Below are 13971 nucleotides of genomic sequence, written 5' to 3'. Positions count from 1 at the left end.
CTTACATACAATGTCCACCCAGTGCACATCACAACAAATGCACTCTTAATACCCATCACCTGTGTCACTCATCTTCCACCCATGTCCATTCTGGGAACCATCTGTTTGTTCTCTGTAGTTAAGAGTCTGTTTCTTCATTTGCCTCTCTGTTTTTTTTTTTTAATTTAACTTTTTATTTTTTTAAATTTACATCCAAATTAGCATATAGTGAAACAATCATTTTTTTTTTAACAGTTTTGTTTATTTTTGAGAGAGAGACAGAGCATGAGTAAGGGAGGGGCAGAGAGAGAGAGGGAGACACAGAATCTTAAGCAGGCTCCAGGCTCTGAGCTGTCAGCCCAGAGCCCAATGCGGAGCTCAAACCCACAAACTGTGAGATCATGACCTGAACCGAAGTCAGACGCTTAACCGACTGAGCCACCCAGGTGCCCCTGCCTCTCTCTTTTTATTTCCCTTCTCTCATTTGTTCTGTTTCTTAAATTCCACACATGAGTGAAATCAGATGGTATTTGTCTTTCTCTGACTAACTTACTTTACTTAGCATTATACTCTCTAGCTCTATCCATGTCATTGAAAATGGCAAGATTTCGTTTTGTTTTTTTTTTTATGGCTGAATTATTAGCAGCTCTTTCTCTTTCACGTCTCCTGTTTAACCTACCTGTTAGGTGTGATAATTCTTATTTTTAGGAATTTTATTTTCTTTCAAATTCCTTAGATTTTTTATAACATACTAATTCTTTGTGTTTTAGCTTTCCTTTTTTATGTCTTTAATCTTTACTTATCAGGTAAAGATTATGAAATCTAGTTATCTGACATCCTTTGGGATCTGACTATGCTGTGTTTTTTTTCTGCTGTTTTGGTGTTATTTTTCTGCCGACTCCTTCCTGGTGTTCCGTTTTCTTTTGTGCTTGAATATTTGGATTATAAATTTATGTTTAATTGGGCTTTCTTTACTTGTGGGGTTTCTCTGAAGTCTGGATCAAAGGTATATTTCCAGAGTGATTTTGTGTTTCCTTCTCCCAGGTGCCTGGGTTGCTACTATCCAAAACTAAGGATTTTTTTTTTTCACTAGGATTGCATAGATCATATAGTTAGTATAACTTCAAATCTAAGATCTGCATAAGCTATGCTGCATTTGTGAATCTTCAGTACAATTTTTCCCCTCTGTCTAGAACCCAAGTCAGGATATAGAAGTCTATTTCCTGATGTCTTTCTCTACTGCCAGGCATATTTTTAAAACTTGCTCTTCCCTTGAGATATGATTGTAGTACTCAGTTAAAGGACAGTACAGGTATTTGGAGGTTTTGGGGGGTGGAAGGGGAAGAAACTGTATGTAGTTAAATCTGTATTTTCTTTCTTCATATATTTATAAAAGAAATGTTAAAATAAAAATCATTGAAACTAATAGTATAATTAAGTACAAAATTTGTAAATATAAATCAAGTGAAATGACACAATTATAAAAATATATCTGTATTACCTTATTTTAATTAATAATTTGTTTAAAAATAAATACTTCATAAAATGGAGAAACTTTCAGCATGGAAACTTGGAAATGCAATAATCTTTCTTTTTAAAGCAGTCTTAACAAGAAAGTCCACTAATGGTATTGTTATCGAGTTGCCAAAGTAATTAGTCTTGTGCAAATTTTCCCAGATGTTCAAAAGGCCCTATATTATACTTCATACTAATCTGAGTAAGGTGAAAATATATAAATAAAATCCAGTTCCAAATTTCCTCTGACTCATCATATACTGCTCTCTCTTATTTGAGGACATCTTTTTTAATAACTTTTAATTTTTTTTAGTAGGGACTATAGCCCTTTTATTGATAACAAGCTATAATGTTTGCTTAAAAGGAAGCATTTCCAGTTTTCTTTGTCCTTAGATTTGAGATTTATAGAAGGAAATTCTAATTTACTACTGTCATGTCTAATGTGGATTGAATTGTGTCCCCCAAAATGATACGTGTAAGTCCTAACCCACTTACATTTGAATGTGACCTTATTTGGAAATAGGGTCTTTGCAAATGTCATCAAGATGAGGTCATACTGAATCAGGATGGACTCTACACTGAATGACTAGTATGTGTTCTTATAAGAAGGCTGTGTGGAGACACAGACACAAAGGGAGAGTGTGATGTAATAACAGGAAGCAGAAATTGAGGTGATGAGTCTACAAGCCAAGGAACATCAAGGATTAGTGGCAAACTCCAGAAGCCAGGGAGAAGACAGGAAGGATCCTTCCTAGAGCTTTCAGAGGAGCATAGTCCTGCCTACACCTTGATTTCAGACCCTAAATTCCAGAAATGTGAAAGAATAGATTTCTGTTGTTTTAAGCGACTCAGTTTGTGGTAATTGTAATAGCAGCTCTAGGACACTAATGCAGTGTTCACATTCGACTTGTAGAAAAAGTCTTTGAACTAGAGGAAGAATTATTCACGCAAAGCTTTGCTTAGTTGATTGTCATCTCCATAAAGCTTGAGAGAAGTAGGAAAATATTCTGGATGCCTTAAGATGCGAATGATCCAGATACCAGATTATTTTTAAATTTGGAAATAATGTATTACACCTTCAGTATTGGTATTTTGGAACTTAAAAGTAACCTAGAACTTGAAAACCAGTACTGGATGACTACATCGACTGTATAACCCTTCAAAGATTGCAGTTTTATCCAGGAAGCCCAGGAGCAAGACCTCTCCTGTACCCTCAGAGCAGCTGTGACTTTATTTTACTACTCTTGTTTTTTTGCCCTTTATTTAGTTTTCATCCCTGGGAGGGTTTTTTTTTTGTTTGTTTGTTGGTTTGTTTTTAGTTTTTAAGGAGCTCAGCTATGCATTTAAAAGGATGCTTATTAGGTTAATGTTTGCTTAAACTCAACTTTCCCCCTGCTCTAAGCCTCCGTTCAACCAGCTGAATAGGGTTGAATACAGTGTGCAGTTGTGATGACTAGTCTCACTACCATTTTGTTTCTCTGCTCTCCTTTGTGGCAGAACTCCTCGAAATGGGTGATACTCAAAAGGCGATACTGTCTTCTCTATTTTCACATGATATTTGCTTCACAAACCTTACCCCAGTTAGGCTTTTGTTTCTATTTGTCCATTGAATCTGCTGCCAATCTCTTGGTCACGTCTGGGTCCTCACTCTACCTCACAGTAGTTTTTGACATAACTGATCATCCCTTCTTTTCTGAAATACATTTTTCACTTGGCTTTGGAACCCATGCATGTCTTTCTCCCTCTCTATCTTATTGACTTCTTTTTTTCTTCTTCCCTTAACTGGCTCTGCCTCTTCTTCCTACTCTCTACATATAGAAATGCTCCTGGGTTCTCCCTGGCTGTTTTTATTTCATTTGTACACTTGCACTTTGTGTGACTGTATCAGTCATTGTCCATTTAGAAGACAGACACTATACTAGTTATTTTAACATGGAAATTTTAATAATAAGAATTATTAACTAGTAGAAGGTGTTTACCTACTGAAGGCTATAGAAAGCAGCTACTAGGCCTAGTTAGCTGAGGGATAATGAAAAAAGAAAGAAGTTAAAGGAGATGCAGAGGTGTTTGGAAAAGGTGTAACTGCCATCATAACAGTCTGTCAGTGGTGAAGAAGCTTGCCAGAGAGTACAGGCCTCCCTCACTGGAACAGAGAGACAGTGGTCACTGGCTAAAGGAAAAGCTTGCCAGAGGGTACAGACCAGAACTGAATGGCAAGTGGGCTTTTTGGAGAAGAACTTAACCCAGGGCAAAGTTGACTGTTGACTAGTGAGGGCCGCTGCTGTCTTAGCAGAGCATCTTGCTAGAGACTGCAAACCACAGCTGAATCGTTAGGCCCATTACTGCGACAGCGGGAAAATTTGCTGAAATGTGCTGCCGCAGTGGGGACAGCGGGGAGGGGGGGTGCTGCCGCAGTGGGGGGGGTGCTGCCGCCGTGGGGGTGCTTCAGGCTCCCTGCACACCAGTGCTCTGGCTCTGTAGGTAAAATCCAACACTGGAGGCCTAAAGGAGAGCCCCTTTCTCCTGCTTTGGACTTGTAGTGTCTTTCCAGCACCCTCTATTGGCAAAGCTTTGTATCAGCGGGCAAAAGAGAGAAGTCTACAAGGCCCAGAGAATGGTAGATTTGGAACTAAGAGACAATAAATAATAACTGGCACAGACTACCCCTTTGTCTAATTAGCGTCCCTGTACATCTTTTACAAACACTTGAACTTCAGTATAACCACAGAACTAACCTTATGTTTATGTTCTACCCAAAAAGTTTCTAACCAAAGAGATGCATCTATTCCTGGTACAAGTGAAGAAATTCTCACCCTCTCCCCCAAATTCGAAGACATACAGTTCCCACAGTTATTGTATTCATTCCAACATGATTCTACTCATGACTCTCAAATTCATAGTCTTACTGAATATTCTTTTACTTCAGACTAAATTGTAAAGTTAACCATCAACAAACTTTATGTAAAGTTTTAAAAAGAAGAGAGAAGGAAGCAAAAATAATATAAAAACAAGGAGGGGAACAAACCATAAGAGACTCTTAAATACAGACAACAAACTGAGGGGTTGCTGAAGGGGTGTTGGGTGGGAGATGGGCTAAATGGGCAAGGGGCATTAAGGAAGACACTTGGGATAAGCACTCGGTGTTATATGTAAGTGATGAATCACTAAATTCTGTTCTTGAAACCATTACGCTGTATGTTAATTAACTTGGATGTAATTATTTAAAAAACAAAAAAAAGTAAATAGCTTATATATACACAAGCATTTATGTCTAGTCCTTATTTCTGTAACTGGCTATGGGCTGTGATTGATAACTCTTTTTGTTTGTTTTTTAAATTATTCTTGGTGCCCTAGCCCCCTTTTTTTCCCTAATGTTTATTTTTGAGAGAAAGAGAGAACAAGCAGGGAAGGGGCAGAGAGGGGGGGGACAGAGGATCCGAAGTGGGCTCAGTGCTGACAGCAGAGTGCCCGATGTGGAGCTTGAACTCATGAACCATGAGATCATGACCTGAGCTGAAGTCGGACACCTAAGCGACTGAGCCAGTCAGGCACCTGTGGTTGTCATCTCTGACTTCCTTCTTCTTCTACCCATTTCATATTTTCTTTGTCCTGAGCCAGAAACCTCAGGTGGTTAGAGTTACTTAGCTCATGAGTAACCCAAACCTTCATTGCTAAATTAGGTGAAATTTCAATATTTCTACCTGTTTTTTTCCTGGTTTTCTATTAAGTTTCACTATTGGTCATAGAAGACTAAGGGGCATCCTAATGAACCCTCCAGGTCCCAGATATAGTCTCCTTTGCCCTCAGTGTGTAGCAGTAACTCAGTTTCCCCTCTATAATTGCGATCAGCCACTCCAGCAAGAAGAGTAACAGCCCCTTTCTTTGCCTGTTGTTTCACTGTCATAAGGAGCCCAACATGACCTGGTGGCAGTCTACATTCCCATTCAGAGGAATCAGTATGTTCCCTGGTAAAAGAATTGTCCCTGCTCTTAGGAGTCAAGACTAAAGAAGCAGAGCTCAGATTTGCCAGGATGCAAAACAAAATAGTGCAAGTTGGTTATTAGATTTAGTAGTGAGAAGAATCACTCCCACTTCTTGATTTTCCAGACCCATGTAACTGGTCATGAGGTAGACAGCACCATGTAATTAACTGTGATTCAGAGTATATATTGCATTCTGTAAGACAAAAGCCCAGTCTTTCAGGGTGTTGTTTCCCAGATGGTGACATCAGTTAGTTTTCAGTAAGCCATACTAGCTTTCTTGGAGTAGTGGGAGTTGTGATAAAATCATTTAATTCCATGGGTATGAGCCTAATGCACATTTTTTGCCTGAAGTTCCTTGATCAGAAGCATGGAATTCTATGTTAGTGGATAGGGCATCCATCCCATGTGTCCATGGATGATGGTGCTAGATGAAGCATAATGGTCAGTCAGGTAAGGCAAATCCAGGATTCACATCTATTCTCGTGAAGATGAATCTTTGCCTTCTCCAAAGTAGAAGAGGTCCAGTATAGTCAACATGCTACCAGCTGGCTGGCCAATCTCCCTGGGGAATGGTGCCATATCAGAAGTTCGGTTGCTCTCTACTGTTAGAGTAGACACTCAGTGGTAATGGTAGTGGTAGCAAGATAACCTTGGAAAAGAGAGTTCATGTTTTCTAACTCAAGCATAAACTCCATCCATGCTACTTACCACAAGCCCACGGAGTAAGTGCTAGCTGCCTAGGAAAAGAGGCTGCTCTGAGGTCCCTAGAGCATTTATTTTGTCTATCTGATTACTGAGAGTCTCCTCTGTAGTGGATGCTTTTTGTTGGGCATTCCCTGAGATGCAAAAATCTTCACACCTGTGCCCTTTCTGAAAGTTCGATTTTCCAGATTTCCTCATCTCTAATCTTCTAATCCTGAAAGAATTCAGTCCCTAACTGATTATTCAGATAGTTCACAGTTGCTCATGAGTCCATGTAAATCTGTCTGTCCTGTCATCTGTCACTACAAATGTGGAAAACTAAATGTACCTGCTCCAGGTGCTGCCTGTTGTGAAATGTTACTTCAAAGCTGTCCCTCAGGGCCACTGCCGAGTAGGGTTCTAGTGCTTTCAGGTGGGTGCTGACATATACTGCATAGAAGCATCTGTAAATATGGCTCATTGTTTTTCTTCCTCATTCAGCTGATAATCAGTGAATACCCTTGAGGCCATAGGTATCGATAGAGAGAGACGAGGTATTGCAGCAGGAATTATTGATGGATCCTGAGCCACCTGTTCATTACTTCTGACTTCCAAATCTATCCAAGGCTCATCTTTTATATCCCTTTTCCACTTGACGATAGATTGCTGTTGTGCATACCCAATCTGTGACTAGGTTGGTCATGTAACTTTCGGTTCATGATGTTCCGGAAGCTTAAGATACACAGTCACTTGATATCCCATAGTTAGGCATTTACTGTCTACCAAGGCCTAGTAGCAAGGCTGAAACTCCTTCTGAAAAGAAAATTAGTTATTTGCAAAGGAGAGTATGGATTTTCTCCCAAATCTAAGAGATCTGCAGTATGATTCTCCTTTGGTAGCTTTCCAGAGGCATTCTTCTAGAAACAGCATTTCTGTTTACCACAGACATTTTGAGTATCATTAGATTTGCTAGATGATAAGGGCCCAATGGAAGATCAGCTTGCCTTCTCTTGTTCTGGCCCCAGGGAAGCCTTATAGTGACTTGATAGTTGGGTAGAAACAGCTCACTCAAATATGGTGTAGGCTTCCAAAAAGGTATACCAGGCATTTTGCTCCTTTTGTTTATAGTGGGTAATGGAAAATATAGCAATTTGTCTTTCACCTTGGAGGAAATATCTTAATATGCTCCCGATCATTGGATCCCCAGAAGCTTCACTGAGATGGCAGGTTCCTTAATTTTTGTAGGAATTATCTTCTACTGTCTCAGTTCACTTAGGTCTTACTAAGGCATCTAAAGTTGTTGCTTCCTGTTCCCCAGATCCATTCTGCATAATGTCATCAATGTAGTGGACCATTGAGATTTTTTGTGGAATGTCCAGACGCTCAGGATCTCTGTGGACTATATTATGGCAAAAAACAGGAGAGTTGAATAGTCCTGAGGCAAGGCTTTGAAGGTATACACAGATACAAGCCAGGTAAAAGCAGACTGCTCTGGTGGTCCTTACAAATCGGGATGGAGAAAAAAAAAAAAAAGCATTAACCAGGGCAATAGCTGCATGCAAAATGCCAGGGATTGTGTTTGTTTTTTCTGGTAAAGTTCTGGAAGAGTAGCTTCAGTTAGCATTGCTACCTGATTAAATTTATTATCCGTTGGTAGTATCTGAAACCCATCTTATTTCACACAGACCAAACAGGCAAGTTTAAATGTGATAGGTATTCTTACCACTGCATATTTCAAGTCTTTGGTGGTATCACTGATATTTGTAATTTTGTAATTCTGAGGCTTGCAGTTTTGCTTCTGATTTATTGTCTTGATAGAGGAATTTCCAGGGGTTTTCACTTATTTCTTCCTGTTATAATGACTCTTACCCATGGATCACAGAGCCAGCCTAGTGGATTCTACAAGTTGCCAGGTATATCTGTTACAATTCACGAACTGGATGGAATCCACAGAATTAGCGTCAGTTCAGAGCCCCTGTTTACTAACTCCTGATAGTATGGGTATTCTTTTCCTTTTTTTTTTTTTTTTTTTAAATTTTTTTTTTCAACCTTTATTTATTTTTGGGACAGAGAGAGACAGAGCATGAACAGGGGAGGGGCAGAGAGAGAGGGAGACACAGAATCGGAAACAGGCTCCAGGCTCTGAGCCATCAGCCCAGAGCCTGACACAGGGCTCGAACTCACAGACCGCGAGATCGTGACCTGGCTGAAGTCGGACGCTTAACCGACTGCGCCACCCAGGCGCCCCTGGGTATTCTTTTCATGGAAATAATCATTCTTGGCCACCGATTGTTGGAGGATATATTTTATACGATGACATTGCTATAGGTTCCTCCTCAGTGTAACTTAGCCTTCGCTTTTTAACCAAGGGGCTCTGAGTATATGAATTGACCTTGGACTGAAAATAGGATGAGAATTTAAGTCTGGTTTTTTTAGCCACCAGGTCTGGGGTTTTTTCTGTCATATAGATCAAAGACTAATTTAGTAGCCTACTCATCTATTGAATTCCTGCAGACACCATGATTGATTAGTCACCAAAAGAAATCTCCACAGGCCAAAACATTCTGATTATTAGTGTATTCCTGCTGCCATTTTCGGTAAAGAATCTGCCCTGTCTTTTAAGTGCTGCTACTTGGCTTCTGCATTTCCTGGGTTATCCCTGTTGAATCAGGGAGCCCATATTATTGGGGACAGCTCTCATTCCTGATCTACATAGGAGGACTTTTCAAGGATGTAGATACTGCCCTTAGTTAATGTATTTCTAAATGCTCTTGTGAAGGAACTAGTTTTTAGACTTTTTGGGGGGATGTAGTTGGTGGGTGAGTGTACACGTTGCCTATGAAAAATCTACTTCAATGTTCTTACCTCCCTAAACTTTTTGATTCCTCCCTCTATATCAGAGGTCAGCAAATCCAGCCCACCTCCTGATTATGTACATGTCATTGGAACACAACCATGTCCATTCGTTTATGTATTGTCTAAGATCTGTTTTTGCACTATAACAGAGTTGAGTAGTTGTGACAGAGATCATATGGCCTGCAGTGCTGAAAATATTTACTGTCTGGTCCTTTAAGAAAATGTTTGCTAACCTCTGCATTAGAGCACACGGAGATTTGATTCAAGCTGAGGATCTAGCGACAGCAGAGAAGTGGTTGTAATGGTTCTTCTTAAGGTTAAATATCCCTTCAAGGCATATGCACCAGAAGGCCAGTCTTCTCAGACACAGGAGAGCAAACTATTTGCACTGGCTGCGAGACTCTGAATAATACAGAAATTAAAGATTTTCAGTTTTGTCTGAATCCAGTCAGATGCTCCCATTCCACAGTCCAAATTTCTTCCTTTACCAATCAGAGGAAATTTGGTGAGTCTGGGAATTCAACTCACATTGTAAATTTGCAACCTGCACAATTAAGTTTTGTATTTAATTTTCAGCCACATCAGCCCTGTCAGAGATTCTTCTAGGTCTGCAGTGTAAGCTCTCTCTGTTCAGACCATGACAGATGCTGAAGGGTTAAGGACCAGAGCATGTTACATCTTTCTGTTAAATGTTCCATGCACTTGGAATCTTTTGCACAGCACAGTCCTTGTGGTCATCATTATTTTTGTGATGGTCAAAGGCAGCAGCCTCTTGGACTCCCAGGGCATTTTACTTCAGTAGAAGTGACAGTTAACTGCAGGATGTAGGAGACAACTTGATTGTTATGGCAATGCATACCTTGATTACTAACATCCCATTTCCCATTGGCAAGGGCCCAGCACTGTGCTTAAGCCCAAAGGCATGACTAAGCCAATTCCAAAAATCCCATCTTTAGTGATCTGTCTCCTGTGACTACTTCAGTATCAATTCTGTATCAATCAAGAGACAGAAACCACCCCAGGAATTGGAATAGGGAAAATTTAATATGAATAAGTGTTAACTAATGAAAGGTGGTATTCTAAGGGGTATAGATGTAGCAACTGCAAAAAGCAGCTACCAGCTGTAGGGCTAGTGGATGGTGATTAAGGAATGAACCCTTCCCCTCTTTTCCCAAGCTGAGATTCAGATCTCTTTAGAAAGGATGTGGGTGCAAGTGGAAAAGAAGCTTGCCAAAGGGCTGATCTAGGAAATCTTTTGCTATGGGGGGCAGAGAAAATCTCCCATTCCCAACTGCATCCCAACATCTACCCCTACCCCTTCATTAATCTAATCCACTGGTTCTAGCACAGCAGAGGAAGGAAAAATCCCTTCCTTCTTCTTTGGCCTTGTAGGGGCCCTCCAGTACAGTACCCTCCATTGGCTAAAATCAAGTTTAGGAAAAGGAAAAAATGTCAGCAGGGCTCAGCTGTATTGTATAGCAGGAAAGAAAGGTTGGATTTGGTGCTGAGAGTCAATAAATTAATAACAAGCTCTTATCCAGTTTCATGACTGTGACTACTATCTACCATGCTACGTCTTCCATACTTATATCTCCAGTTTAGCCTCTCCCTTGAACTCCAGAGAAGTATAATTATATCAAACTGGCTTATTGATATCTTCACTTGAATTTGTCATAGGTATCCTTAGCTTCATGGGTACGAAATCAAACACATGTACCTCTGCTAGTTTTTTCCATCTTGGTAAATGACATCATCATTAAAAAAAAAAAAATAGCCTTGACTTTTATCTTTTTCTCCTATTCTGCTCCCAGTTAGTCAAAGTCCTGCCAGCTCTATCTTCAAAGTATACCTCTACTCCAGCTACCCTGCTCCAGACCACCATCATCTCTTACTCCTAAATCTCAGAAATCATCCTAGATTTATTCATTACCAATGTATTCTTGATAATTAAATGATAATACATGACTTATTCTCAATTTATTCTGTAACTTTTCATTTTGTAAGAGCTGTACCTCATCCCTCCCTCTCTAAATGTTGTGCAAACACTATGTCTGCTGTATCCTTTGCTGTCAGGGTAACCCCATTATTGTTTATTTCCCAGTACATATTAACCCTGATTTTTAAAAATTAATATTAGCATTATTATTTCTTCATGCATGGTTAGATCTTCCATGCATTAATAGATCTTCCTAGTTTTGCCTAATAATTGTTTATTGTCATATTTTTTTTCAAATTTGAAAGCATATTTATAAAGATGGCCTTTTTTCTTAAATTTCTGATTGCAGAATAGAAACTACAGAGGTAGCAACCACTTACAAAAAAATATTTCCACATATGTCATTGGCTTTTTATATTAGCTAAAATCTCTCGTTCTTTCTCATCAACTTAGTTTTTTAAGATAAATATTAGTCCTTACTTTAGTTATGTCCAGAAGAGAAGATGGTTTGTATTAATTATTGCCTAATTACCACTGATTTCAGTAGAAAACTTTGTTGCCTGCATCCTGTGACTCCTTTTGAATATTGATTTGAGATCATAATGAATACAGGAATTCTCTTTGACAATAAAAGTTCCTTAACATGATTTTTTTAAATAGAAGAAAATCGCCCAATATATGCTCTCTTTTAGGTGGGAGATGTTGCTGTTTTTCTCCTGATGGTAAAGCTTTAGCTGTAGGTCTGAATGATGGAAGTTTCTTAATGGCAAATGCAGATACTCTAGAAGATCTTGTGTCTTTTCATCACAGGAAAGATATTATTTCAGACATTCGATTTTCACCAGGTAAGATATCATTGAAATCATATTTGATTATTAACTTGAGTCAGACAATGAGTAAATATATCCACATGTAATTTTTATTAACCATTATTTTATCTTGGAATTTTAATTTTTTGACTAGAAAAGACAGTATGGTAAGAAGTAAAATTCCTGTATTAGATAAGTGGCAAAATATCTGGCTTAGTGCCAATTCTGTCACTAAATTTTCTATGTGATTTTCTCTGAGTTTGAGTTTCCTCATTTCTAACATAAAAGGGATTGGATGACAATCTTCATTATATTATTAATACTTTTGAAATTTTGCATTAATTTTGCTTCATCAGTTTCTGTGTATTCATTATCTCTGACAAAACCCACTATACTCTGGGAATTGCTAATGTTAGGGCAAAATTTACTCATTATTTTACTTTTATTTTTTCTACATATAAAGGGTTATTTTTTTGTTTTGTTTTTAGTTAAATACAGTGTATTGGATTACATTGTATATAATTTTTGGCCTTTTCTATCCACTGAACTATCTCACTATGCTAAAGAGGACATTTTCTTTTGTTAACCATAATGTACTTGAAAAATATAGTTATTATTTGTCATTTTATACACATTTTGTTATAATTTATAAAACACCTAAGTGTTCTTCCCAAAAAATGTTAAGAAAATTAAGTCTAGTTGTAGAGTATTAAAAAACATTTCTAAAGAGAGACAATCTCAAGCAAATATGTTTCTATTCTAGGTTCTGGGAAATATCTTGCGGTAGCATCCCATGACAGTTTTATAGATATATACAATGTGATGAGTAGTAAAAGAGTAGGAATATGCAAAGGCGCTACCAGTTACATAACTCATGTTGATTGGGATATTAGAGGTAAGAATTTAAATAACTTACTATTTGGTAAAAGTTTCATTTGATTTAGTATAGCTCCTTTAAAGAAACTTTAAAAAAGTGATTCAACAGATGAGTTCAAAATCATTGTGAGACACATTGTTCTCAAAATTATTTTCCACTACTTTATTTCACATCTGAAGGTGAATGCTGTGAGTTAAAACTTTTCAATACTTCCAGTATCATAATTCACATGATAGAATGGTAAGTGATAAATTCTTTAATTTGTAAAATAACTTCAATATTATATAAAAAGTTTTTCAGTTATTTGTCCTATTTTTTAATATAGTTTTTTAAAGTTTATCCATCTGTTTTGAGAGAGAGAGAGTGGGGGAAGAGCAGAGAGAGAGGGAGAGGGAGAATGAATCCCAAGGAGGCTCTGTGCTGTCAGTGCAGAGCCCACAATGCAGGGCTCAAACTCACAAACCATGAGAGCATGACCTGAGCTGAAACCAAGATTTGGAGGCCCAACTGACTGAGCCACCCAGGCACCCCTGTTTGTCCTGGTTTTTGTCAGATAAGCTTAGTGTAAATAATAACTGAAAATTTGGAAAATAGATATGTTAGTGAGGATATTAATGTTATTTCTCCATCATTCAATCAAACACATTTCTTAAAATCAGTCACGGTTGTATAACATACATAATTTAATGAGTGTCTTTGTTTTTTCAGCAGAATGCATTGCATATGGCAGTGTTAAATAATTTGGATAAATGCTAAGTGTTTTAAATGCTCCATTTTTAAGGATTTTTGTTTCATGTCTTCATTTATATAAATCTAGTATTAAAGTTTTTCCAAATATAATTAAACAAAATGCTTTAAAAAAAAAGTCCTCAAATTTCTATCTAGGGGTTTTTTTATATGCATGATAACAGAAATAGTTTTTATGTATATACATACACAAAAATTAAATAATTTATGAATTCATTATATGGTTGTGGAGGAAAATGGTTTTCATGTTTAAGCTTAATTTTTCCCATGAAAGTTAAACATCCTCATTCCAAGGAAGATGGCAGAGTAGGAGAATGCTAGACTCACCTTGTCTCAGATACAACTAGGTAACACCCACATCAGTGTAAATAACCCAGAAAATGACCCAAAGACTGGCAGACCAGATTCTCCAAAGCTCAATGTCAAGAAGAGTTCATGTGAAGAGGGTAGGAAGGGTGGAGATGCCGTTGGGAGCTAAAGGGACCCACAGGACTGTCTGCAGGAGGGAGGGACACTGTGAACATGAAGAGGGGAGAGAAACAGACTCTCACACTGGGGAGCCCACAGGGGAAAGACAAAACATTTGGC

General features: G+C 38.2%; 1 protein-coding gene across 15 annotated transcripts in view; it reads left to right on the top strand.

Moving 5' to 3' along the window:
* EML5 (EMAP like 5) overlaps window positions 1–13971 on the top strand; it is a 185204-nt gene that overhangs the window by 112654 nt on the left and 58579 nt on the right. For 14 of the 15 annotated variants that reach the window (XM_023255930.2, XM_023255928.2, XM_023255927.2 and 11 more), the window contains 2 exons: window positions 11643–11795; window positions 12523–12654. In XM_023255930.2, coding sequence (XP_023111698.1) covers window positions 11643–11795; window positions 12523–12654 — 285 coding nt within the window. Of the gene's footprint in view, window positions 1–7476; window positions 7630–11642; window positions 11796–12522; window positions 12655–13971 lie in introns of those variants that run through there. The other variant, XM_045060354.1, reaches the window with a different exon arrangement.

Source organism: Felis catus, chromosome B3 (assembly GCF_018350175.1).
Source record: "Felis catus isolate Fca126 chromosome B3, F.catus_Fca126_mat1.0, whole genome shotgun sequence".
Lineage (NCBI taxonomy): Eukaryota > Metazoa > Chordata > Mammalia > Carnivora > Felidae > Felis > Felis catus.
Note: the sequence above shows the minus strand (reverse complement) of the source record. Positions and strands in the feature narration are given on the sequence as shown.